General features: G+C 55.2%; 1 protein-coding gene across 1 annotated transcript in view; it reads right to left on the reverse strand.

Annotated features, from left to right (window-relative positions):
- Window positions 1-1861: 1861 nt before the first annotated feature.
- Window positions 1862-27256, reverse strand: part of KCNK5 (potassium two pore domain channel subfamily K member 5) — a 38467-nt gene continuing 13072 nt past the window's right edge. The window contains exons 2-5 of the mRNA XM_043591308.1: window positions 8523-8634; window positions 7191-7357; window positions 6753-6921; window positions 1862-4590 (exon numbers count right to left, since the gene is read on the reverse strand). Of these exons, the coding sequence (XP_043447243.1) occupies window positions 3725-4590; window positions 6753-6921; window positions 7191-7357; window positions 8523-8634 (1314 nt within the window). The 3' untranslated portion in view covers window positions 1862-3724. The remainder of the gene's footprint in view (window positions 4591-6752; window positions 6922-7190; window positions 7358-8522; window positions 8635-27256) is intronic.

A 27256-nucleotide genomic window follows, 5' to 3' on the forward strand; every position in this document is an offset into this window, starting at 1 on the left:
AGTACCAAGCACAGGCCGTGAAAAATAGCCAGAAGTTAGAACAAAGGGAATGAGTCTATGGGCTCGATGAATGCAAGGGGGGGGGGGGGGGGGAGCTTGTCCATTTTATACACTGTAGTTTTCTAAGTGTCTGGTACATAGTAGGTGCTCAATAAACATTCAGATGAATGTGAGTCCAGGCAATGAAGGTGGAGAGTACAGTGCCAGTTCACTACTAGGGCAGGAGGGCTTCTGGGAGGGAGCAGGAGAGGGCCAGGGGTTGGGGCTGCTGGGAGTGGGTCCACTGAGTGGGAGGGTCTGCCTCAGAACCCCGTGGACCTCCAGGGTTGAGCAGTGCACTCCATGAACGTACTGGTCTCTTTATCAGGGTCTCACTGACCCAGGTTCTGAATCTGGTGTCAACAAGGGATTTCCCTGTCAGGGCCTTCTCCCGACCATCCCAGGCAGCTCACAATGACAGGGTGACAGGAAACCTCACCACACTCCTACTCCCCACGTGGCACCCTGCCTCTGCTCTTGATCCCTCAGCAACTTGGGGCCTCCCAGGCCCCACCCTCTGCTCCAGCTGTTGCCACCTTCCTGTTTCTAGACCTTTTACTCAGAAAGCTCCTGACTAATCTTAGCCACAGTGGCCCAAGGCCACACCTCCACCCCAGGCTTCCATTTGTGCTTCTGTTTGTGCGAAGCTGTGCCGGGTAAAGTCAGACTCTGAGCCTTCATCTGCTTAGCTGCAAGTGGGGTCAAATAACCTGTGCCACGGGGATGCTCCAAGGTATATAAAGGTAGCACTTAGCGTGATGGAATTGTTACCTTGAAGCTGAACGGTGTTAAGCAAAGCCAGAGAATCTTGGACCTGTGTGTGGGGGTTGGGGCGGTGCAGGCGAGGAGAGGGAGAGGGGTGGAGAGATGTTTTGGCAGAGGTAGGGATGCTATCAAGTAGTTCTAGAACCGGTGGTATTGTAAACACCTATGACCCTCTGTGAACACATCCATGCCTTCGTGAAAAACGTGGCTCACCCTGAAACTACAGAACTTTACATGTTTCCCAACAGATGCAAACGTTTAACTAATGTCCTGTGTGGTGCTGCTTTAGGGGGCCCCAGAACCATAGAAGCCTGACAGATCCTTTCGTTAAATGGGTTCAGACATGCCCAGCTGAGCCTGGTCAGTCCTTCCTCCACGTTCTTTCCAGCCCCCGGTGCCCACCCCTCGAACTCCAGGCTGGTCCCACCTTCCTGAGACAGGAGCCCTTTCAGGGACGTCAGTCGCCACAAAAGCACAGGCTTGCTTCCTCCTCCCATCGCGGTGGCTGGGGAACAGACCCAGGAGCGCGGCTGCATGGGTTTGAATCCAGGCTCACCATCCATTGAGATCTTGCCCGAGTCACCTCTCTGTACCTGTTTCCTCGCCGGTAAAACAGCATGTACACCTACCGCACAGGGCTGCTGCACCATCAAAGGAGCTCATTCACAGAGGGGTATAAAGCACCAGAACAGTGCCTGGCAGACTGCTGACAGTTTGCCAAGATCCCCCCACCTCTCTCCCCTGGCTCCTGACTCCTTCCTGGTTCTAGGACACTTTCTGCAAGGCTCCTCCCCAATCCTCATTCAGACCTGTTAACTGTCACCTCCTCCTAGAAGCCTGCCCTGACTACCCCATCTTAAGTAACCTGCCCCTCCACCCCCTTCACCTCTTTCCTTTTCCTCTCCCTTCCAGAACACTCCCCCCAGTAGTCAACGAGACCCTCCCACTGTCCTCAGTTCACCGAGCCCCCAATCCTCCCAGACTGCCCCCACACCTTGCCCCTGCCCAGCACCCGCTCCCACCCCACCCCTGACATAGCACACACCAGACTGGCCTGTCCATCTCAGGCTTTATTGTAAAAAGGTTAAAATAAATTACATTTGACATCATTGCCAGTATGTACACACAGTGTGATTCCAGGACAGCCAGGGACACCCCGGCAAGGTGGGGCAAGGAAACGAAGATGAACTCATTAAAACATTCACAGAAACACCGAAGGCCACTCCTTCTCACCCAGTTGCCCAGCCAGCATAGCCCTGGGTCACGGGATGAATGTGGGTGTGGACACGCAGGCCCATCACCGTCTTCACATGTTGGGGGGTGGGGTCCAGCCCCACAATACTGGGCGGGGGGCTGAGAGAGTGTTTGGGCCAAGGGTGATCACTCACCTCCTGGCCAGCCTCAGGTGCCTGTGACAGATGCCTCTCCCCCAAATGTGCTGCTCACGCGCTTATGGGTGCCTTGGCGCCCTCTCCACGTGGGGACTCTTGACAGCATGACCTTGGCTGAGGTCACCAAGAAAGGCCCAGCTGAGTTGGGGGTAGAAGGGTGAACATGTAACATCCCAGTCATTGGGACCCTGCTCGTTCACCTCCTCTCCCCTCTGGCTCTGAAACCAACAGGTGCCAGGTATATAAAAACAGCAGTTTATTTAAAAATAACAGAATGCGCAGGGCAGAGAGGGCCGGCCCTCAGGTGTACATCGCAGAGAACTTTGCCGGCCCCTCATCAGAGAGGGTCTGTGCACAGTTTCACATTATCTTTTGCTCCCCCTGTCCCCAGTCCTTTCTTTCTTAAACACACTTACACACACACACACACACAAATGGTAAACCGTGGCTGTAGGAAGGAGCCGATTCATATTTGGCCATTCCCGCTTGTAAGCCAAGAGCAACTTACCTCCTCCCCCTGCCCCCCCTCCCCCCCACCACCACGGGGCCAGGAGGGCCAGGGAGCCATGAGGTCCTTGTTCTGGGCACAGGGGATAAGGAGCCAGCCAGACAGGGAGGCTGGGGCCAGAGGTGAGCTTACTCCTGCAGCTCCCTGGCTACTGCCACCCTCTTCCCCCAACGTTCCTGGGAAGAGAGAAAGCCGACGTCTGTCACTGCTTGGCCAAAGGGTGTCTGCATCGGGGAACTGGGCTCTGGGTTGGGGCGGGGGGGGGGGGGGGGCGGGCCTTGGTCCGAGCACAGTGACAAGACCCTGGGCCACACTCAGAGCTTGTTCCCAGGCCCTTATATCAGAGGAGTGTTTCAGCACCTGCCCAGTATCTCCTCTCTCCCTTCCCCTGGGTGCCTCTTCCCTACTGAGATTGCAGTAGAGGCCTGACAGGCAGACGAGGAGGGCCTGGGGGATGGTCACACATGTGCCCCACACAGGGCCCCGCTACTGCTGAAGAGCTGAAATGCTCAGCACCCCCAACACCACAGCCGTCCCTCCTTCAAAGGCAGGACCCGGGTCTCACAATGCCCTCCCCTGCCTCTTTTCTGAAATACCTGACTCAGTGCTGGGCTCACAGGAGCTCATTAACACTGGTGAACTCAAACAGCCGAGGCCCCCCGCCTAAGAGAACCGTGTGACATTTTCAACCGAATGACGCACGAAGACCCATGCAGGTGCAGGCCTCCTTGAGGGTCACCTGCCAGCCCACACAGGTCACTGAACCATCAAAATTACCAGCCATGCTCAGGACAGATGCCTCCCACTGCCAGGGTGCCCATTCAACCGGAGAACAGAGGCCCTGTCCTGGGCACATGCTATGTTTGCCAGTAGCATCTAGCTGCAGGGGATGGAAGGTGAGGAAGGCCCCTGGCCCCCCACTCCCAGTTCCAGGGCTGCCCCCGACCAGGGGCCAGAGTAGGACGCCCTAGGATGAGGGAAACGGAAGCCATCGAAGGTGGGGTGGGGAGCCGGCCCTGCCTCACGTGCCTCTGGGGCAGTCTGACTTATTATATTCGTTCACAAGCTGTTCGTAAGGCACGGAGAGTTCAGACTCGGTGCTGGTGAAGGTGGACTCATCAGACGAGGGGAACTCGCCCAGGTTCAGGGGCACTTCGGCCTCGGCCCCCTCCTGGGGCCTCTCCTCCCCTGCCAGGTTGTCCTCTATTGAGGACTTGGACGTCTCTTCATCTGAGAGGCCGGCTTCCTCATTTGTAAAGGTGATGTTGACATTCTGGAAGATGAGTGGGTGGTAGTCCTGGGCATCCCATGGCTCCCCCTCCTCGCTGATTCGATCCAACTGGTTAATGAACACTTCAGGGGTCAGGGAGCCATCCTTGGGGGGCCCCGCCCCAACCTCCTCACTGAGGGGCCGTGACACATGGCCTTTGTTCCTTAGCGTCTGAGACACCTCTTCTAAGCTGGGCACCCGGTTCTTGGAGTAAACCACCAGGGGGGCCAGGGAGGTGGGGAGGGCTGGCAGCCCACCCCCCTGAGGCCCCAGCCCCACTGCTGGGACCCTCTCCCCAGTCCCGTTCGTCTTCATTCCCTTCTTCCCGATCTGCTTGATGAGGTCATTGTAGGTTTCCTCCTTTTTGGACAGAAAACTGAAGATGTTGATGTCTTTGGACGCTGTGCTCCCGGCTATCTGTAGGGCCTTTTTGGAGTGTGGAGAGCTCTCAAAGGACTCCTTCCTCCGCCGCCGCCTTTTCTTGATGGCCTTATGGACCTCCACAAACATGCTCACCTTCCAGTTGACAAAGAGGGACAGCCAGGCCAGCCCCAGGTAGATCCAGAGCTCCACAAAGTAGCGGTACAGGGCATGGTAGTTGGCGCTGGGGTTCACACCTGCGGACAGGACAGGAAACCCAGGTCAGAAGAGCGTCGGCAGGGACCTGGAGACACGTTAAGGCCAAAGCCGTGTTCTCTGAGAGCAGGCACAGTGTCAGAACACAGAATGGGATGCACAGTGAGAGGAAGGACTAGCAACTGGGCTGTCCTGTCATCCTGATGGTTCAGTCACTCATGTCCCCATCTTAGTCCCTAATCTGCCTGAGCCTCAATTCAACTGTCAAAAGTCGGGAGAGTGGTTCCCTAGGGCAAAGTAGGTTCAAAGGCCAAGGTATTGGGGAGGCTATTAACACAGCCAACATGCAGATCAGGAGAGAGTTCATGAAGGTTTGCCGTTCGATGATTCGCTGTACCACATCTAGCGGTTCTGTACACTTCTGGGGCGTGTATGTTCTGCTTCAGTTAAAACCAGGATGGAAATTACATGAGACAGTAGCTGGCATCTCCACTGCTGGGGATGGACCCACTGGCTTAATATGCATGGGGCTGGGGGTCGGGCCAAGAGGTCCATATGCACTGGCCTCAGCAAGAACTATTCTGGACAGCCTTGATTCTCCTTCAGGGGGGTCTGGTTGCCCCTGACTTCCTGTTTCTGCCCTCTTCAGACTGGCTCTTCCCATGGTCTGGAGGGCTCTGCCTACTCCACATCCTCCTCCTCAGAGGCCAGGCTCTTGACACCTGCTCCAGGCAGTCCTCCCGGGTCATCCTACACAGCTCTGATTGAGTTCCTACACTCCAGGATTATCTGAGATTTTCAACTTTCACTTCTAGGCATATTGATCTGTATTATTAGGTATCTTGCCACTCCCCCCCTCCCCCAATTGGGAGCAACTTGGAAAAGGGACTAGGGGAAGGGGGCTTCCTCCAGAGTGGGGCTCCTGCAGGGCAAGGCCTATACTACCCTCATCAAATCAGGTCCCTGAAGACAGGTGCTGTGTCTGCCTGGCAGATAAGAGGTGTTTTTGAGGGATGCTATCAACTTTGCTCAGGGCTCTTGGTCACAAGATGACAACCAGGGACATGCTAACATTGCTGGGTCCTAGCCTCCGCACACATATGATTTTCTACCACCCTATTAGGTAGGTGCTATTTTTTTTAATCCATTTTACAGATAAGGAAACTGAGGCAGAGGTTTGGAGTCATGCTGGAGCTGAGAAAGGATGACTAAATACACCCTACTTTCCCAGGACAAAGGCTTCTCTTGCCTGTCCAGGGTCCCTTAGACAATGACAGGACTGTGCCTCCATCTAAATTTATCTACCAAGACAGCAGGCCCTGATCTGCCGAGGTCAGTAGAGTGTTCAGGCATCTTTCCTGTTCCTCCCACCACTCAGCCACCCACCCCTGCCCCACCCCTGCCCTAGCATTCTGAGTCTCCCTTTACATTGAAGCAGAAGGGTAAGTGACCTGCTCCTGCCCCCTAGGAAGGGGGCGGGGGGAGACCAGAGGCCCCTGGAGCAAGGTTGGGGTCAGCTGGGCAGGGCAGCAGGCATCAAGGGAAGAAACGCTGGGTCAATGCAGCCAAACAGGGGCAAGAAGGTGAAGGGCCAAGATGCTGTGCAGGCCACAAGCACAAGTCCGTGAGAGGTTGGAGCCAAAGAATTTTATCACCTGCTGGATTAAGTAGGGGAGGAGTGGGAGGGGAATGTCCCGGCTCCAGGGGGTGGGGCAGCTTAGGAGAAGGCCTCTCTTGTCTTTAAACTGCCTGTGGCAAGAGCAAAGTTTCGGGCCTGTGAGCCAAGCCTCTAGAACAGCACCCTCCGCTCCTCTGACAGATGGAAGCCGGCAGCTCTGTAACAGGAAGGGGGTTCCTGGCTTGGCTTTAGGGCTTTCTGGGTCACAGGCACAAACCCCGCAGGGGCCAGGCCCTACCCAGAGCCCCTAGTGAACCTAGGCCTAGGAGACAGGGGAGAACAGAGGGAGAGGAAGCAGCAAAAGCCAGGACCCAAGAAAGACAGGGAAACAGAAGAGGCTTCTGCATTTACTCCTCTTGCATCAGGCAGGGAGGGATAAGGACCCATTTCTGGGGGGTGGGGGGCTGCCCAGGACACTGAACACCTACTGGGGCCCCAGTAAAGATCAGCTGAATTGCAGGTGGAGGAGAAGCAGACAAAGAGAAGGCAAGAAGGCAGACGCAAGGGGAAAAGGGCAGGACTCACCGGCCACGAAGTCACCAAAGCCGATGGTGGAGATGGTGATGAAGGAGTAGTAGAGGCCCTCGATGTAGTCCCACTCCTCAGTCACCATGAACACGAAGGGCGGGATCACCAGGTGGACCAGGACGCCCCACACAATGAAGATGGCTGTGCAAGTGATCTGCGCCTTCCGCTGACGGGGTGGTGGGGAGACCAAGTCAGACCATGGCGGAGTTGGGGAAGCCCAGCAGGGGCACCCAGGAGGCCACGGAGCAGGCTTACCACCCAGGAGAGGGCAAGCAGCATCGCTCCCGGCCTCACTCACAGGACAGGGGGCCCTAGGACTGCCCTCTTGCCATCTGCCCTGGCACCTCTGCTCATTCTTGGTCTTCCCCATCCTCCCGTCCGTCCCCTGCCAGGGTCCCCCCAGTGCTGCCTGGCACCTAGGGTTTGGAGACATACCAGGCTCACGCCTCTCCTGGTGAGGAACTGGCCCAGCCTCTTGGCACGTCCCCCGAAGAACTTGCCCAGGGCGCTGATCCACGTCAGGCAGAGTGGCACCCCGAAGAGACCATAGAAGACACAGAAGAGGCGCCCAGCAGGGGTCTTGGGGGCCACATTGCCATAGCCTGAGGAAGGAGAGGAGAGTGAGGCACAGAGAGCCACAGCAAGGGTGACAGACCCAGATCCAGCGTTGGCCCCTGCCTCTATCACGTACCCATACCCACATCCACACACCCACATTCCCTAAGATCACTTGATATTGATCTAACATCAGGACTTAAGAAATGAAACTTCACTTGATCACACTACGGTCATGAGCATTTACAGAGCAAGTGTGATAGCATGGGCTATGTCTCCTCCATCAGATTGGGAGCTCCCTGGTGGACAAAGCTTTCACCATTAGTAAACCTTCCACTAGTCCATATGGCACCACTGTGCAAATTACAAACAGCCTTCTCTGGGGAGACACCCCGGGGGCACCGTGGTAGACCATTCTTAATCCCTCCCTTTCCTGTGCAAGCCTATGCTGCTGCTCATGGCAGGCTGGCATCTAATCCCCTCCCTTGGAATCTGGACATCAGTGTCTGGCTTGACCGGAGAATGCAGCGCAGGTGATGCCCGGTGGGCTAGGTCTAAGAAGCCCTCTTATTTCTCCCCGTGACGTCCTACAATGCTCACTTTGGGGATTCTCCTTCTTGGAACCCAGCTGCCATACTATGAGCTGCCCAAGCCAGTGCATTTTCACCCCCAGCCGTGCTCTCAGCCAGCAGCCAGTGTCAACTATCAAATGTGCAGTGGACGAAGCTGTCCTGGATGTCTAGCCAGTAGTGCTTTTGGCTGACTCCAGTCTCACAAGGACTGCCTCCGCCATTACATACCTCAAGCAAGAACCAACCAGCTGAACCCAGGCAACGCACAGGATGGCAAAAGCGAATAATAAGTTGCGTTTTAAGCCACTAACCTCTGGGGTGGTCGGTTATGAAGCCACAGAATATCAGAATACCCAGCCTGGTAGGCAAGCATGGGCTGGGTTTGTGCAGTGAGCAACCTGTTCAACCTCCTGCATGGCCCTGGCTATTGGGCTGTGTCGTTTCTGCTCTAAGAGCCCAGGTGAGGACTCCTGGAAAACAATCTCCCAAGCGTGGCCCATCACCAATGACTGACTAAATGCCTAGGAAAGTGTTAAAAGAGCACAATGCAACAAGGCCATGGGACCAGAGCTGGATTTTTACAAGGTTCCGTGGAGTTAGGGCATGGCAGTGGCTATCCTGAAGGTCCCAGAAGACTTACCAATGGTAGTGATGACTGTAGCTGCAAAAATCATTGCATTGGGCCAATTCCAGTTGTTGAAGGTCTGATTCCCTGTAATGGCCACGCCCTGTCCTGCAGCATCAGATACTACCTAAAAAGAGAGACACAGACTGACTCTTAATGCTTTCTAAGTGACAGCACTGTACATAACTCCGTAAGCATTCGTAATCATCACAATAATAAGGTGGCAGTTACTGTCTCCAATTTATTAGGTGATGAAATATTTTATAGAGGATCAGAGAGGTTAAGTGATGTGCCCATGGTCACACAGCTGGTCAAGCAGTCTGTCTCTAAAGTCCATTCTCTCACTGAGCCAGTGCTTCTCAACCTTACTAGTGTGCACCAGCATCACCCAGAGAGCTTGTCAAATACAGACTGCTGGGCCCCACCTCCAGAGTTTGATTCAGTGGGTCTGGGAAGGGGGTCTGAGAATCTGCATTTCAAATGAGTTTCCAGGTGATGCTGGTGGTAGTGGTCCAGAGTCCACACTTAGAGAGCTACTGTGCTAGGCTATTCTGCCTCAAAGAAGGCACATGTGATTCAGACACGCAGGAGGATGCCTACACCCTACCCAGCCCTCCACAGCCCTCCACAGAGAAGTGTTCTACTGCAGGACAGACCTGGGAGGGACCCCCATATACCCTTCACCTCAGCTCAGGGCTCTCTTGGATCTGTTGTCTCAGGGTGTACGAATCAGCTAGCTTCCTTTTCCCCATGCTTGGGACTCTACCCTCTTCCCCTACAGACTCCCCATTCCTTCCCTTCTCTGGCTCCCTCTCTCTGCCCTGGGCCAAGCAATTTCAAGGTCTGGTCCAGGACAGATCATCAAAGGTGGTGTGCACATTTCAAGGCGACTCAAAATCCTGCTACCAGTCCCCACAGGGCTCCCAGCAACTGTGGGCAGCAGGTGAGAGGCCACCTGGGGAAGTCCACTGGTGGCCCCAGAAGAAGTCTTATCTATTCCAGGAACACTGATAGCTGCCAAACCTGTTCTGGCCGACCACAGACTGCCTCTAGCCCTTCCTTCAGTCCTGCCACCATTCACCCCAACTTGCAGATGACAGGGTGTGGACCCCAGAAGGAGGCTCACAGAAGGGCCCAGCATTTAAACCTGGGAGGTTCCAGTTCTGCCCCCAAAGAGGGCCCCAGGTGGGCCACCCAATCCAGAGACCGGGAACTCAGCCACATTCCCTATAAACCTCAAGCCTGGGACCGAGGGGAGGCAGAAGAAGAGCAAGGCAGACGGAAAGCCCAGAGTTGTAACCCACCACAGTGTGACTGAAGTCCGGTGGGAAACCAGGGAGGGGCTGGGGCTGTTGAGAAGGAATGAGCAGTTGGGAGCAGCAGCAGACCCGTGTAAACGGATCTGCAGATCCCATGAAGAATTTTCCATGATGACATGCCCGTCTGACAGGCCATCAAACCACACCACTCGCTGCCCTGCCTCCTCACGGCGCTTCCAGAGCATCTCTCTGCAGGCCGTGCAGTGGCAAAGCAGAAAGGCCGCAGGCTGCCTGCAACCCTTCGCTCAGAGAGCTGGTTGTCTAGCCAGCAGGGCCCCCTCCACGTGAGAGTACCAGCGCATTCAGATCCTAAGGGCCCAACAGGTCCATCCGAACGGTTTTCTCAGAAATTAAACCTACGTCCGAAGCAGGAGAATGTAGCAGGGTCCCGTGTCTTAATGTCAAACAGATGGCGGCTCCCTTTGGCCCCAGCCTTTGTTGTAGAGCGGAAAGGGCAAAGCGTAATTGCCGAGGAGCTCAGCCTGACAGATGAAAAGAACGCTTAAGTAGGAATTGCACCACTGGCAGGGAGCGATGCCATCAGGGCGCCATCTCTGCTCATCCCCGTGGAGTCTCGGGAACACGAAAGCTGTCCCTATTCTCACACAAACAAAAGGGGTGGGTTCTAGACACTCAAACCAGAACTCTTACAGATGTCTAAATGGGGACAGCAGCAAGTTTGGCACAATCAGAAGAGGAACTGGTGGGTACCAGAAGCTAGCGCAGGTTCATCAAGAATGAGTCACGCTCAGCTAAGTGCATCTCCCGCTCCAAAGGGGTTGCAAACCCTTGAAGTTGGGTGGAATGCAGTAAATCTAGATTTCAACAAGGCAGCCGAACAGATGAGCTTAAAGATATTCATGTGGACAAGACAGAGAAATGTAGGGCAGAGCTGGGATTAATTTGGATCCCTTTAAAGGCAGATAAACAGCCAAGAGGTCTTGATCTTTATCGACCTGGCCTGAGGTCTCCATGATCATGCCAAAGGCCTGGCCTCTTCGATATTTTAATCAACAACACAGAAAACACATACATAGATGGCTGCCCAGTCTCCTCTGCAAAGGATGCAAAACTGCGGACAAGGCCAGGGTGGGAAGATAGTTATTAACACACTGCAATGGCAGTCTGGAACTCAAAAATCATCTGGACTGGAAAAATGGGCCCAAACTAACAAGATATGACCATCTTTTAAGTTTTTCATGTCATACACTTTGGGTTAGAAAAGGCCAGTATAGGCGTGAAATGAGAAGTCCTTGGGTTTCAGCTGACCACAAACTAACAAACACGAGGGTGGCTGCTGAAAGAAAAGTCAACACAATCTCAGACAGTGTCAACATCTTATCTATCGAGGGCTGGGTCACACATGGGGAACTCTGTTCCACTGTGGGTGCCTGACCTCACATGATCTATTACCCAAGGAAGAGGAGAGTGGCTTTTTTGGATAGTGAGCTACCTCAGAATGGATTGCTCTTGGCAGTAATCCACTTCTGATAATAGAAAGTGTTGAGAGCAAGGGTGACCACAGCACATCAGGGATGCTGATGGTGTGACTGGAAACAAGGGTTCCCAACTGGGCGGGAGCACCTTCTGGAAGTGTCTGGAAATGCTGCCTAAGTGGGGAGTGTTATCTTGCCAGCCACTGTTCCAGGCACCATGGACAGCACATTGAGGAGACAGAGTCCCTGTTGGCCCCCCATCTATTCTAGTGGGGGATGGGGCTAGATGTCCAGCGACTCACAAGACAGCCTAACCCACAATGCCAACACTGCTTCCGCTGAGGAACACTGGCTTTCCAAAGGCAATCTGTGATTTGGGAATCATTAGTAAGTACTAAGGAGACACCAAACATAAGAGTGGCAAAACAGGGGTGTCTGAGTGGCTCAGTCGGTTGAGCATCCAACTCTTAGTTTCGGCTCAGGTCATCTAGGGTCATGGGATGGAGCCCCACACACTGAGTTCCATGCTTTGTAGAGCCTGAGATTCTCTTTCTCTCTCTCTGCCCCTCTCCTTTACTCATGCTCTCTCCCTCTCTCTCTCTCTCTCTCTCAAAAAAAAATAATAATAATAATAATTAATTAAAAAAAAAAACAAAGTGTCAAACAGGTAACCAAAGAGGGCATTATGGTTGGGAGCTCTGCAGCTGAAAAACTGGGTTTCCTGCTTTCCCTCTGCCAATCCTATGCCCTTTGGGGCATAGCCTTGCAGCCTCGGCCTCCAGCCCTGGGTTATCAGGGAGCCACAGCCCCAAGCACTTTCCCCAAGACCTCCATTATCTCTCCATGGTCACCCAGAGAGGGGCAGCGAAGGGGGCATTCTGAGGCTCCCAATGTCCCCAGGGCTAGAAGCACCACTAGCCCTTACAGCAATCCAATGGTGGCAGTTCTGCCCACTGGTGAGGTCACGAAACAGGCTGACAGAGGTTACACGTGGCTGGGCTAGGTTCTGGTTACAAGTCAGTGGGACTCCCCCTCCCCTCTTCTCTGCTCTACCGGCCCCTAGGCACCCCCAGCACTCCTTGCTGTTGCCTCCTCTCTGCCCACGGCCACCAAGCAGCTGGCCTGAGAATCAGCTTGGGTCCATCACAATGCTGGAGTGGGAAGAAGGCTATTAGTGCTGCTGAGTGGCAAACACCCCTTGCTGGGGTGTATATACACATATTACCTAACTGGTTGTTCCTGTGACCCTGCCAGGTGTCCCTCGACAGGTGGGGGAAGTGAGGCTTGGGGGAGGGGCAGAAGTCCAGATGTAGACTTGGGGGCCTGCTTCCTGTTCCCACCATGTACAGCTGTGGCTCTGGCAGGGGCAACTCCATGGTGATGGTCAGGGTCATACTGAATGCAGGGGGCAGTCTCCCAGAACAAAGGGCCTGACCCAAGATCCAGGCCATCCCTGGGTTAGGGAGAGTGGCACGGGGGAGCCAGGCTGACACCACGATGGACGTGGCGTACTGTCCCCAGGGTTAGGCAAACAGCTCTAGCAGGAGGAGGTGGCCCCTGTTCACTCACAGGATTCTTTAACTTGGCTCCCTAATTCACACAAGACAATATTTTCATTTTCCACATGACCCTGGAGAGTGATGGGAGAAAGGATACTGCACACAGCCCGGGCCTACCTCTTGTTTGGGGAAGGGATCGAGCTCCCTTCTGGGTCTCCCCCCCAACAAAGCAGCTGTGATTTACTGAGGGCTTACTACGCACTGATGCACTGAGTATTGTGCTAACACTTTACTGCCTTTAGCTTACTTAATGAGGACAGAATCCTGCTGGGAAGATACGTAATTTTTTCCATTTTGCAAATGAAAGTGTAAGGCTTGGAGAGGTTAACTAAGTAGCCTAAGGTCAGAATGCTAAAAGCACGAAGCCAGGAGAGCCCTGGCTAGACGTGGTTATCCTGCCCCCCTTCCCACAGAGGCCACAGGAAGGAGGCCAGTGCATACTTCCACCCCTTCGCACCAGCTGAAAAAACAGTGCCCTAAAACCAGTCCATCCACTCTGACCCGAGCTCAGCATTCTAGCCCGGCCTCCAGGGAGGCCACATGCCCTTGCCTTGGCTTCAGGCAACCAGCTGCCCTGACCCCACCCTCCTGAGCTCTTGCTGTCCGAGAAATACGGTTCCCGTACAGCTCCTCATCCCCCGGGATCTGGGGTTTCCCAGGCAGAGGCAGCTGCCAGGCCTCCCCTTCCTGGAGAGATTCATCCTGCTGAGCGGGCCAGTTCCAGGGCTCGGGACACGAAGCCCACCTTCACACACAGGCAGGTGGGGCTGAGAGCCAGCCGGCTTGCCCCTCAAGCACCCTCCTGCGGTGGGGTGGAGATGGCAGCTATCTGGCGCTCACGGAGCTACTCCCCACCTGGCCTCCAGCTCCCAGGCAGACTCAGGGGTGGATCACAGAGCTCTTTCCCACTATGCAGGACGCAGCCTTAAGGCTCCCCGCTGAGGCCAGCCTCCACTGGACCCACACACCGCTGGAGGCCCGCAGGCCCGAGAGTCCTTTACCAGACCCTGGCTGCGGTTCCATTTCAGGCGCTGGGGGCCTCTGGCCTGGAAGGTGAAATAAAGCTGCCGGCCACACAGGCATGGTGCTCAGCACAGGGTAGAAAGGACTTTTATCATCTGCCTGGCCCTCCCAGTCCCCTTGTGAGGGGGGCACGGTCCATTAATCCTTATTTAACAGATTAGAACAGTTGATATCTGGATAGCAGTGGATTTTGAGCGGTTATATGATTGACACCAACCAAGCCCTTTAAATCACTCAGCTCCCTGAATCTTTACAAGCCTAAAGCGCAGGTGCTGTTGCCCCCAATTACAGATGAGGACAATGAGGCTAATTAAGTAAGTGGCCCAAGGTCACACAGCTTGTCTGTGGTGGAGCTGAGGAGTGAACTCATGCGGTCTGGCTCTTAATGCCCCCACCCCATGCTACCTACAGATGGGGAGAGGGGAGCAGGGGATTCAGGGTGGGCTTCTTAGCTACAAGGACTGGAGCCAGGTCTCTGAAACACAACTTCCCAAGCAAATTCGAGAGAAATCTGCAGGAATGCAGACTCCCCTAGAACATAAACTCCATGAGGACAGGACTTTTGTTTTCTTTTCTACTGCTGTATTCCCAGAACCTAGGACAGTGCCTGGCACGTCGAAGGTGCTGGTTACGTGGGTGAGCAAATGATCTTCAATGAGTGTATATTCTCTGGCCTGGACTGACTCATCCCCCAGGGGTCTCCCTTCAACACCTTCCCAGTATTGCTCTGCAGCTGGGTTTCAACTAAATTCAGCAGCAACAAGGTGGAGGCCTGAACCCGGGAAGAGAGAGGGAAGCAGAGTCAGACCCCAGCAAGAGCGGGGGCTGGCAGGGCCAAGGGCTGGCTGCAGACACCACTGAAACCACCAGCCTCCAGCTGGCACTGAGGGTGGGGTGAAGGGCAGTGATTGCTAGACTCTGAGAGGGGGCAGAGGGCTGGGGAAGGGGTGAGGTGCGGGAGACAGATGAAAGCCCCCTCGGCCAAGGCCAGGATGGCAGAGCTGGGAGAGTCCCTGGGGAGACTGAAGGACTGTCCTTTCTGCAGGAAGGGGAGGCAGTCCCCTTTGGAAACTGTCCTGGGGGCAGCAGGTGAGCAGAGAGAGGAGAGGGAAGATAGAAGTGAACCCTGGTAGAAACACTTACTAGCAGGCTCTCTGTGGCTCAGCCTTCATGTCGGGAGGCAGAGGGCTCCCAATGGCTGACATCAAGTCTTTTGGTAAATAACTTAGCCTATCAGCCTCAGTTTCTCCATGTGCTAAGAATAACCTCCTGAAATATGTCTCCTGAACATACGCTTTTTGCGTGCAGGACATCATCGTAAGCGCTGAATAAACGCACCTGCAATCTGCACTGTGACTTGTCATGTGGGTCCGTGAGGAAACCAAACCCTAAGAGGATCTGAGACCCAGGGGGAAAGACCCCTCGTCCCCAACGTTAAATCAAAGGGCAAGGGGTTAACTTCCCTGCACCTGGAGGACAGGCCTGGGTGAGAACAGGCGACACTGACCCCAAGCTCCCTCACACCTGCAGCCTTTTCCCACCTCTTCCTATTCTAACAGTGAAAGCTTCCTTTGTCAGTCTGAGCAGTCAGTCGGCTTCCTCAGGGTACAGGGGGACTTCTCCAACACCAAGGGGGACCAAAACAACTCACAAGGGGGACGGGATCAGCTGCAGCCAGAGAACCTGGGGAACGCGGGTGTGTGTTAAAGCTCTCCCTGGCAGGGGAAACAGGCTCGCCCAAGATGCCCTGTTCCATCCCTCAGAAGGCTCATCTCTCCTGATCTCTGCCACCCAGAGGCTCCCAGTCATCCTGACCAGTTTCCTAAGCAGCCAAGCAAGGCAAACAGACTGTGGGAAGGTGTGAGTTGGGGGTGAGAAACATGCCACACACTGCGACCCCCACTGTGCCCGCCAGGAGGGGCTGAGGCTGGGGCCTAGGCAGCCTGTCTGAACCCTGGCCCCAGCTCCCCGCCCAGCTGCCCCCGGACTCACAGCACCCACCTACCACCCAGCCCCTGCTGGCCTCTCCCTGCGTGTCCCTATCTGTCCATATGTCCATCTAGTCTAACAACCCCTCTGAACAGGGGGCTGGGGCGGGGGGGAAGTGGAGGCCCAGGGGGAGTGTTGTGAACAGGACTGACATCAAGTGGAGATTAGTAAACCTATCTCAGGCACTTTCCAAGCAAGTATTTGCAGTATGGACTTGTTTACAACAATGTTTATCAAATCCTTTAACACCTGAACTAATGAACAGATAAAGGGAGGAGGGGAGGGGGACCCCAGAGCCTGCGTGGGGACTCCCTAGAGCAGTTTGAGAAACGGGAGTGGGGATGTGGGGGGCTAGTGGGGAACGGCTCGTCTGTCCAGCTGCGGGCCAGTCCTCCATCAGACAGTCCTTTCTGGGACTGCTGGCAGAGTGAAAGTGCCCCGGCCGGAAGGTGAGCACCTGTTAACTATCTTATTCCTAAAACCAATTAGAGTGGAAGACTAAAGTTAAGCCCTCGATTATCTCCATCCTCTGTCCCTCTGCACCGCTCAGACTGACTTGACTTCTCAAGCTTTCCCTAACTGGGGATGGCGGAGAGGGTGCTGGGCTTGTTTTTAGATGAGGAAACTAAGGCTCAGGGGCCTTAGATACCACACAGTCATTGAGGCAGTGGCTCTCAGTCCAGGCTGCCCAACACAACCCCCTCCCGGGGTGGGGCGGGGGGGGGGGGAGGGGGACGTTAAATAACTACAGTGCCTGGGCCCCCCGGCAAGTGTTCTGTGTAGTTGACCTGGGTAGTGAACAAACCCCACGGGGGATTCTGACGTGCAGACACTCACTGCCTAGTGTGGGGTGATGGGCGTGGACGCCAGGCTCCAAGCCTCCACCTCCCTGCCCCTGGGCATTCTCACTGGCCTCTCCCCTCAGCCCAGGTGACCAGGGTGTGGCTGGGAAGGCAGGCGCACCTTATGAACGGGGTACTGGCGAGGGCCAGGCAGTGCCACCCTGATACCTGTGCCAGCTGCAGGCCCTATCGCTCCCGGGGAAGAAGCAGGTGTCTGTGGCAGGTGCAGGGACCCAAGGGGGCAGGGCCACACCGCATCTCAGTTGAGACCAGACCTCAGCTATTGCGGTATGGACTTTGTTAACTTCTTTTTTGCTTATCTGTAACTTTCAGATTTGTGCCAGTGCCCACCCATGGAGTATTTATTATGTTTTTAGAGGAAAGAAGAAAAGATGAATTGTTGGACACGTGGCTGGAATGCTAGGTTGGTAGGCTAGGCAATAGGGCTGAGGACCCAGGTCCAGCTCTACTCTGCCAGCCACTTGCTGAGATCTTCCTGGAACCCTGGACCTCTGTCCACTTCCTTCTCTGTAAAATGAAGAGGTTGGTCTAGGACTCCCGGGGTCCTCCTGCCTGTACAATGCATAATTTCCTCTGCCCAGAATCATGACTTCTGGGCCCAGTTCAGCACTTCCCAAATCCCCAATCCACAGCACATTTGAGAAGATACATTTTCATTCTCGAGACTCAGTTCACTGGCCACCAGCTCCAGCTCCTCCTGAGCCCCCAGCAAGTCAGGTCACCCACGTCAGGAGTGAGCCCTGCTCCTCGATCATGCTTCCTCTTCCTCGTGTCCCCTGGAGGATGCAGGACTGCAGGACGGAGAAGGCACCTCACTGCGTCTACTTCTCTTTGGTCCTTAAAGTAATGTGCCGGTGCTGGTCTGGGCTGCCCTCCCTCAGCCCAGGTGTCTCGGGCGGGGCTGTGTACAGAACAAAGCACAGTCCCCTGCAGTGTTGGTCACACCTACAGAAACCCGCACAACCTCATTAGGCAAAGTGGCAAGTGGTATACCACCATGTCCTCAAGGCACACTTCAGGGGTCACCATACTACTGCTTAACCGGGACTGTGTGTAGAGATGGTCCCGGGGGAGAGATTGGGAAAGTACTCCTGCCGGGGTCCTGCCCTCGGGGAATCGGCCAGCAATGGTCTGGGGCACGGAACTAAGATGATTAAATCTGCCCTGGATGACTCTACTATTATAAGCAGCCAATTTCAAAGCCACTGCCCCAGACCTAAACTGTCCTCCCTCCCGAGGCCAGCCCCACCCCTTGAGCCAGTGCAGCAGGCCGTGGAAGCATGGCTGTCCTCCAGCCCACCTTTGGGCTTCCCCTCCTGCACCCTCCCAGGCCATCTCTCAGCAGCCTCTGCGGAGCTCAGAAGCACCACTGGATCTCACGCTCCAAGGGGCAAGCCCATGCCAGAGGGGAGTACGTTTTCAACAGAAATCTCTGGGTTTCCGATTTTCTCAGGCCCGGGAGCCCTGTTTGTACTCGGGAGGGACAATAAAAACAAGGCAGGTGACCCTGCCCCCATTGTTCTGGTAACCCCCCAGCAGCTGGGGGCCCCCTCCCGTGAGAGCTGAGCCCAGGGCAGAGCTTTGCAGGGACTGGCTGACCTGGGAAGGCTGCAGGCTTGGCTAAAGCAAACAGTGAGGGCTGCTGGGGTCTGGGCTCAGGATGGGGCGTCAGCAAGTGTTCTCAGGCACTGGAAGCCTCAGCAGACGCACTGGACTGGAAATCCCGGTATGTGCAGACATAGGGGACCTCGCCAGCCCAGCTCGGGGTCTCCCGGCACTGCTGCCTGAGAGCACTTCCTCCCACCCGAACACACACACAAGGTGATCCTCTGGAGCCATGTTCCCCAAATCCACCTCCTGCTTCATCTTCTTAAGGACCCACGGCAGGTGGGATGTTCAGGGACACCTAAATGACAAGAGGGATATCCTTTATCCACCTCAGCTTCTCTGCCCAACAATTCACACCCACTGCCCTGCCCGGGGTGACCATGGCCTGGCCATGTCATGTCCTGTGCTGCTACCATCAATTCCTGATCTGGGATGCTGGGGCCTGGGGCCTGGGTTCATGACTTGGCCTCTTCCCTGCCCCCAGAATCCAAATTCTGGGAGTGTCGGACATCTCTCTGCCTTCCCAGATGTAGAGAAAATTGTTCGGCCAGGACCCCTCAAGCATGCCAGGTGGGCAGAACAGTCCCCTGTTCTGGGATGGGGACACTTGGGAGTGAAAGTGCCCCACACAGGGTTCAGCTTCTGGCTCGTCCTTTCCATACAAGCCAGCAAACCTCTCTGGGCCCCAGCCAGCAGCTCTAACAATGAGGCCCAGGAAGAGCATGGAGCTGGCACTCCCCTCCTTCTCACTTGAACCCACGATCGTCAGGCACCTCTCACACCTAGAACTCCTGTGGCCCTAATCTCATTCAAGGCCAAGACCCTGGAGGGAAGGGAGGCAAAATGGATATTCCTATTCCCATTTTGTAGGTGAGAAAATCAATCAGAGGGGGCTAGTGACGTGGTCAAAGTCACACAGCAAGCTGATTGCAAAGCACAGAGCAGAACCGACCAGAAGCCCCTGACTCTCCATTGAGGCTCCTTTCCGCCAAACAACCAGACCAACCATTGCCCATCCCGGGACTGGGTTGACAAATGCCAACCAGAGCAGAGCAGGGAAGGGGACAGCAGACAGGTAGGCAAAGGTAACAGATGACACAGAGCTACGAAAGCGTTGTGCAGATCTAGTTTTGATATTATTTAGGGGATGAGCCTATGCTTACACTCCCCATCTCCAACTCCCAGGATGCTTCTTAGATCCACCCAGACCTTGTGGTGGGGTGGAAGGTGCAAACTCGGAAATCACCCTCCACGCAAGATTTCTAAAAACAGCCCTCAAGCAGCCACAAAGGAGGCCACAGGAACCGCTGACCTGCTATCTCCCCGTCCAGGGCTGACGACCTGACCTGATTCACCATCAGCCCGGCTGCCCCACTCCCGCCACCTTGCTTCCGGTCCTCCAGAGCTCAGGTCTGCACGCCTGCACAACACAAACCGGGATGGCCAAGCCACTTCAAAATCACAAACGTCATGTTTGGGACCCTCCACAAGCAGCCCGGGGATGAGCAGGAAAGGCCTGGGCTCTGAAACAGACGTGCCTGGGTGTCCACCACTCACCAGCAGGTCACCGGGGACAAGTCCTCTCCCCTCTCCGAGCTTCACTTTCCGCACCTGGCAAGCGGCGGTACCAAGACTGCATCGGGTTGGGGTGCACCTTACATGAAACAATGCACGGCTCGGTGTTGGGCATACATGGTGTGCCCCCAAAACAGGTGCTGGGTAGAAAAGTGGACGTGGGAAACACAAGGGTGATGGGGGGGCAGGGGGATGCCTGCTGGACGGGGCCTCCAGAGCTGCAATGAGAGAGCTGGGCTGGCTGCCAACGGCAGTGCCCTCCTTTCCGGCTACCACCGCCTGGAAGACCAGGGCTGGGGACACTACTTATGGCCACAGCCTGTTTATCTCCCCCAAGATAGAAGGCAGACTTCATTCATCCCTTATTCCTAGAACGGAAACTGGCACCAGTAAATACTCAGTATTAATGAATAACTGAGTCTCCAAGACAGATGCCTTTCCTAATCACACCTTCCAGTACACAAAGTTGGGTGCCAGTGCAGTTGATGTGGGTTCTGGCTCCGCTGGGTAAGGTGGGCAGTCCTGGTAGGTGAGGGCAGCCCGCATTGATGGCTCTGTTGTTTCTCTGCCCCAGTGCCTCTCCCCTGCCTCACCCCGCCCCACCCCACCCCACCTGTCTGCAAGGCCAAAGCCCCCAGAGGTCCTAGCCCCGATGAGTCAGCTTCCCTGCAGACTTTGGAACCATCAGGATTTCAGAGGAAGGAGGCACGTGGGTGGGGAAGGGGGGGAGCCCAGGAGGCTCGTCAGGGTTGAGAGCCCCAGGTCTTCCCATGCATGTCCTTGCTTTCCTGCTCCCCCAGAAGTTGGAAGGACACTCTGTTCCAAGAAGCTCTCTTAAACCCTGGAGGCTGCTGGTCGTGTTCCTCTGGACAGCCCTGGTCTCCCTTGCTGGGATGCTGAGGACATGGTTCCCCTCCGCCGACACCCCCACACTCCTGCCTCCATGGTATAAAACCTATCCCTGATCCCTGCCTCGGTCATGCCTTCTGGTTACACCCATGCCCCTTGAGAGGAGGGCTGTGGCTGACATCACCCACCTCTTGTCTTGCAGAGCACCCCAGACCACAGGGAAACTCTCCCCCACCTAGGGGCCTCGAGAGCGGCCCCTCCACCTGCTCCTTCCTCCTTTCCCTCTCGCTTCACCCCGGCTGGTGGCTCTGGGTAATAAGTAACTACCCATCCTTGAAGGCTGGGGTTCTGATGATAAGGAATTATTAAGCTTACCCATTTACTGCAATTTGTTTAAGATGACTAGATGGTTAAACTGTAAACCCCTTCACTAATTTAAAAACAAACAAACAAAAAAAAACAACAAAAAAAAAGAAGCCCACAGGGGTCGTAGGGAGTGGTATTAATTCTGCATGAGGGGTAGACAGCTGAGTTTCTCCACTCCTGTGGAGTAACCCTCCCGCCTGTTTATTGCAACCCCCCACCCTGCACCCAATCCTGGCCCCCCTGTGTCCAAGCATGATCCCACCCCATACCTCTCCACAAAGCCCCCTGCAGGATTCTCCTGCAGGCCAACCACCTGTCATAAAATCCTTCCTTATTGTCTGACTCTAGCCTAAATCCCTCCGGCTGCACTCCAAGCCCATTTCCTTTGGTTCAGTCTCCAGCTGGAGACGGACAACAGCTGGCCTCCATCCTCCCTGGAATAAATTGTACAAGAAACTACCGGCAAAGTAGCACAGGCATTTTGGGATGGATGGTACTCTTTGCCCGGCAGGGGGCGGGGGGGGGGATGTGCTTCTGCCTTATGGGCCCCCAAAGCCCAGATCAAATCCCACCAGAAGGCTGAGTCATGATCAGAGACAAGGGTCAAGACCACAATGCCCGACGGTCATGAAAATCCCTGGGCGGGATGCAAAGGGAGTCCCATCCTGAAGGGCAGATCCCCCACTCCCCAGACTGCCACAGATTTCACTGGTCATTCCACCAGGGGTGCTGGCCCCCAAGGCCCCATTTGGAGATGACAGAAATAAGACATAAACAGGCTCCCCAGTTTGGGAAAGGAAATGGGAGCCAGATATATGTAACCAGGGCCCCCCGGTCACGGGCTGCTAATACCACCCTTACCCAGGTAGGTCATGACAGGAGAAGGGCAGAACAGGCACAGCCACCTCAGCCTTTTCCATCACGCAGGGACGGTCCCTGGCCCACCTCCCATCCCCAGCCAACTGGGGCGTGGACGTGACCAGGGTGAAGAAACACTGAGGCATTTTGTGCTGAAGGTATGGAAAAGTACAGCCAGGCCCTCCTAGCTAGGGACCAGGGACAGGCCTGGTGACAGGAAATGGAAACTCTCTGGATGGCACAGGAGGAGAGTCATGTCTGTAAGACAGCCCCGTTGCAAAACCCATGAAGCAGAAAGTATCAGGACCATGGCTCACTCACTCTCTCTCTCTCTCTCTTCTTTACGAGGGCTGGGATTTTAAGCAACAGCATTTTTCAAGTCTGCTTAACCCCCTAACTCCTACCCAAGGGCTGGCGGCTCTCAATCTTCTTAGCAGAGAGCAGGAACTGTCAGTGCATGGGCCCGCACAGGGTCAGCTATTCTCCAGCCCCAGAAGTCATGACCTCCATTTCTTCACTTGTAAAACGGGAAGAACACTGCCTCCCCCTCCCACACCCCCAACTCTCAGGGCTATGGATCCAAAGGCTCGATGAATGTGAACATGAAGGACATGAAGCAGGGGCACAGGCAAAGCCAGAGATGACCCTGACTTAAAACTTGTGGTTTCTAAACGCCTCGTGCTGTTGGGATAGGCTTTCTTTCAGCCTCCTGGTGCATTGTGTGTGGCCAGGGAAGGCTCAAGGACAGGAAGGTACATGGCACGAGATTTCCAAGTCACCCAGGGGTCATGCAGGAGAGCGAAATCCGCTCCTCACGTGGCTGCATCCTGTCCCCCTGTGGAACTCAGTTTCCCACGAGAACACTACATGGCAGCTGGGACGGCCACTTCTCAGGCTCGTCCTGGGAGGTCCATTTACCTTCCAGCCTGCTGAAAGTGGCTGTCTGTCCTGAGGGCCAAACAAGTGACCCATCAGTGGGCTTCCAGGACACAGCCTGTCACCTCCCAGGAAGAGTGGTGAGACCAGATGGCAAGATGGGAAGAGGGTTCCCTTCACCCTTACTCCCACCTTGGGGCCCTGGGGTATTCCCCTCTTCGGTGGGGCAAGAGTGCAGCTGTGCCTGCCTGTTACAAATGCCACATCTGGCCAGGCACCAGCCCCTGTACAGAATGCATCCAACCTAATTTAACCCAAAGAAAGAAGGGACCAGAGTTCTGGACGACCTTCCCTTGCACTGTGCAGCTCAAAGCTGGATCTACTGATTAAGTATTTACTGAGCACTGGCCATATGCTCTGATGCTGTGAGCCAAACAAGGGAAGTGCAAGACAGGCTCTGCCTAGAAGGACTCGCAGTTCTGTCCAGATATGGGCAGGCACACAGGAAGTTACAGGATGGTGGAAGACACCACAACAAAGCAGCAGGATAAACGTCGAGGTCAGGACAAGCCCCAGGGCTTGAGCTATGCCTCTGTCAAAGTCCCAGCAACTGGCCACAAAGCAGGACAAGAAGCCCAAACCCAGATGGGGAAACGGAGGCTCACAAGACACAAACGACTAGAGCAGAGCTATCTCCCGGTCAGATGCTTCCGCAAGCTCTGAAAAGCGCCGGGCCCTCCTCCCCAGCCCCACCCTTGGGTCCTCCACCTTTCCTGGCCCAGGACCCATATCATGTACCCCAGAAGGAACCTGGAAAACTCGCCCTGCAGGTTCCGTCGGCCACCCCTTCTTCTATTCTTTCCAGATTTGGGGTGGAAGAGATGTTCATGGTTCTCATCCCAAGGGGAAGATGTTCCCCGGGTGGCCGCAGATCCACCCAGCCAGCGAGCCTGGACCTTAAGTGCAGGCTTTCTTCCCCAGGGCCGGGGAAGAGCTGCTCTTCACTGCAGACTGGGCTGAGGAACAGGGCGGAGCAGGCAATCAGAAGGAACTGACACCCTGGACAACAACTGGAGGTCCATGGAAGATGACTCACTGTCTACCTCAGCCTGGGCCCACCTCCAATGGAGCCAAGGTGGACTGATGGTGACACCAGGAATGACCCTCCCATCAAATACACACTCATCTAGTCTGATGTGGCTGAGCGGGCAAGGCGGTCCACAGCCCTCTGCAATCTCACGCTTTCTGGGGTGTGAGGGTGGGTGTGCTCACCTCAGAAGGGCTTGCAAGTTTCCGGTCGGGGGCGGGGGTGGGGAGGCCACCCCCTACAGGTTCCTGGCACACCACTGTCCCAGCTCCAAGCCTGCCAGGCTGGGCCAGCTCTCCCCTCTCCCACCCCAGAGCAGGAATGGAATTTGACTAGACACCGCGAGAAGCCAGTGGGCCATTAGAAACCTCAACAGATTCCTATCAACACTCCAGTGCTGTCCAAGAGAACTCTCTGTGCTGTGGAATGTTCTATATCTGAGCAGTCCCATGTGGCTACCAAGCCTTTGAAATGTGTGACTGAGGAACTAAATTTTAATTTAAAATTAAACAGCCACGATATTTAGTCATTATCACGTTAAAATTAAATTAATTGGCAACAGGTGGGTGGTGATTACCGAACGGATGCAGAGTGAAACACAACACATCCTACCCAGACTCTCTCTCCCAGGCAGAGTCCGCCTTCCCCTGGTCCCTCACGTTCACCCAAGCCTCCGGAGGTAAACCGCAGCACGCTCCTGACTCTGAGTTACATGCGTGGTCCCGGGCTGACCCAAATCTCGCTTGTGCTCTGTGTTCATCCAAAAGGCAGGGCAAGGTCTCCCTGTGCCCCTTTGAGACTTGGCAGAGCTGGATGCAACATAACACTTGTCCGTGGGCCGCTGGAAGACACCGTCCCTTGTAGGCGACACTGGGTGCAGCACTGGGTACAGCCGCTGGGGCTCCCTGGCTCTGCCAGGGACCTCTCAGGGAACTGCACCCTCTCCTTGGTGACCGCCGACTTGTGTGTCTAGTCTCAAACACCTTGGTCTGCGGACCAAAGGCCCCCCCTGGTTTCCCCAGACATTGAGCCCCTTCACCTCCAAGTGTTCAACAGCACGGCTGCCCAGGAAGTCACAACTTTGGCAGCTACATTGAAAAACAATAGCAACACACTGTTTAGCAATCACAGAACTGACACCAGGTTTTAGAGTACGTTCTGTTAAAACCGTGTTTTTGCTTTGTGCACCTCAAACATTAAAAATTGAAAACAGCTAGCACAGAAGTGGCTGATGACATAAGCATATATCTTACCCTTTAAGAAAATTAAATTTCTTTGTTTTAAAGGCTTGACAACAGCATTTCAGAAAACTGGGGAGGCAGAGAAAGAAAGAGCCATCAATAATCCTGCCTCCAACTCAGTACTCACACCTTCTGTTTTTACATCAAATTTCTATGACTCAACGCTAACAGAACCCCCACACTAACTTCAGAGTCCCAGCTGCCCTCACCCCCAGTCTTGTTTTTGTTTAACTTGAAGCCTGGCTTCTAGCTCAGTCCCACTTTGAGAAACACCAACCGAAGCACCACCCCCAGGAAACCACCCCCACCCCCAGGGCCTGGGTAGCTCAAGCATCAGGTGTCCCCGTGGTAGTCTGTCTGAGGGTTTCCCATCCACTGGCCACACAGCCCCAGACAGTCAAGAAGGAAGGACTAACCTGTGTGTGCAGAGCAGCGGGGGAGAGGGGCGGAGGAGTGTGTCCACAGACACAAGACCAGCTTCAGGAAGGGGAGGTTTTAAGGCCTGTACACAGTGACCCCAACACAGAGCAGGCAGAGGAGCCAGGGGGTTTGACCACATGCAGCTCTCAGCCCTGGAACGTTCCAAAAAGAGAGGTTGTGCCAAAGCTGAGATCAGTGAACCTGAGTCCTCAGCAGGCTTGATGCAGATGGGAAACTTCTGGAGCAGGACCCAGAAGTGGCCCCCATGTCTCCAAAGTTGCCCTGCCCCAGCACCGTGGCGCCTGCCCTGGGTCTAGACCCAATGCACACCTAACCCAGGGAGGTGTTGACACTTTGCCAGGCAACCTAGAGACCTGTCCCAAGAGGGCGGTGCGCAGGTGAGGTTCAGAGAGGTAGGGGCAGTCCCAGAGAGCTTGCTGGGTGGACATAGAGTCTGGCTGGCCAAGACCTCCATTGGGAGGGCTAGGGACAGTTTTCCAGATTGGAAGTGGGTCCACCTAAAAGGCAAAGGAGGGCTGTGAGGGTCCTGCCTCTGAAATTTGAGGGCTGGTGGAAGAGAGGCCGAAGGAAAGAGAAATACAGCTCATGGTTCAGGGTATTCATTAATAATTACCCCTTACTCAGTACTAGACTTGTGATCCACTGGGGCACAGGTTGAGGGCCTCACGGGGGGGGGGGGGGGGAGTGCAGACCCCCAGGGTGGGGAAGACGTGCCCAGAGAAGGAGGAGGCTCAAAGGAAGGTGACCCCCAGGCTCAGGGGAGCCTTCCCTGACACCCCTGGCCCAACGCAACTTTTCTCCCCTGGTGCACCCGAGGCCCCCACAACATGCCAGCTCCCTACTCAGTAATTCTCCATACACATTGCACAGCCCCACGCCAACCTCAAAAGCAGAGCTAACATCTAATTCTTCCCAGAATCTCCACAGTCCTTAAACCAGCATATGTACTGGGCATACGGCAGGTGCTCAGCCAAGTGTCTAATTGGCCTTAGGGAGCAAGTCCTTGGTTCCAAGGGGGGCAGCCACCTGGCCCAGTCACACAGCAAGTCAGCTGAGTAAGCCCTAGGCCCCCACTCCCTGGGCTACTCATAAGTAGATCTCTGGGCTGCGGCTAGAGTCTGGGGGATGGGAGAGACGGGGTGTTGAAAAGCTGATAATCAGGACACCCTCCCTTTTCCTGCTCCCCAGGGGGTGCTGACAAGACACTACTGCATCAGCTTGCTCCACTTAGCCCACTCAGCACTCACTTACCCTCAGTGAGAGGCACTGCTCTGGGGGGCCGGGATGCTGACAAGGGAAGGGCGTGCTTCCAAAGCTAACACTGTCAGGATGCATTCCACGACCCAGGAGGCCAGAGTTTTATTTGAACAGCAGAAATGGGGAAGGTACGGGGCTGCTGTTCTTTCTCCTCCAGAGGGTCTGTGCACAGGTGCCACCCTGCGCCTGGGACGTGGGAGGGTCAAGAAACTTGCACTTAGACACAAGGGGCCCGTCCTGGGGTCCTCAGCATGCTGCAGTCACCGACCTCTATCTTCAGCCATGTGAGCAGCATCGGGGTGGTATTTCCACTGCAGGAGGATGGCAAGACTAAAGCTATTCCCTACCAAGGTGTAGCCCAGAGTCCTGCTGGGGGCCTTCCCCTGGGGAAGCCAAATGGGG

This window comes from Prionailurus bengalensis, chromosome B2 (genome assembly GCF_016509475.1).
Source record: "Prionailurus bengalensis isolate Pbe53 chromosome B2, Fcat_Pben_1.1_paternal_pri, whole genome shotgun sequence".
In the NCBI taxonomy this organism is placed as follows: domain Eukaryota; kingdom Metazoa; phylum Chordata; class Mammalia; order Carnivora; family Felidae; genus Prionailurus; species Prionailurus bengalensis.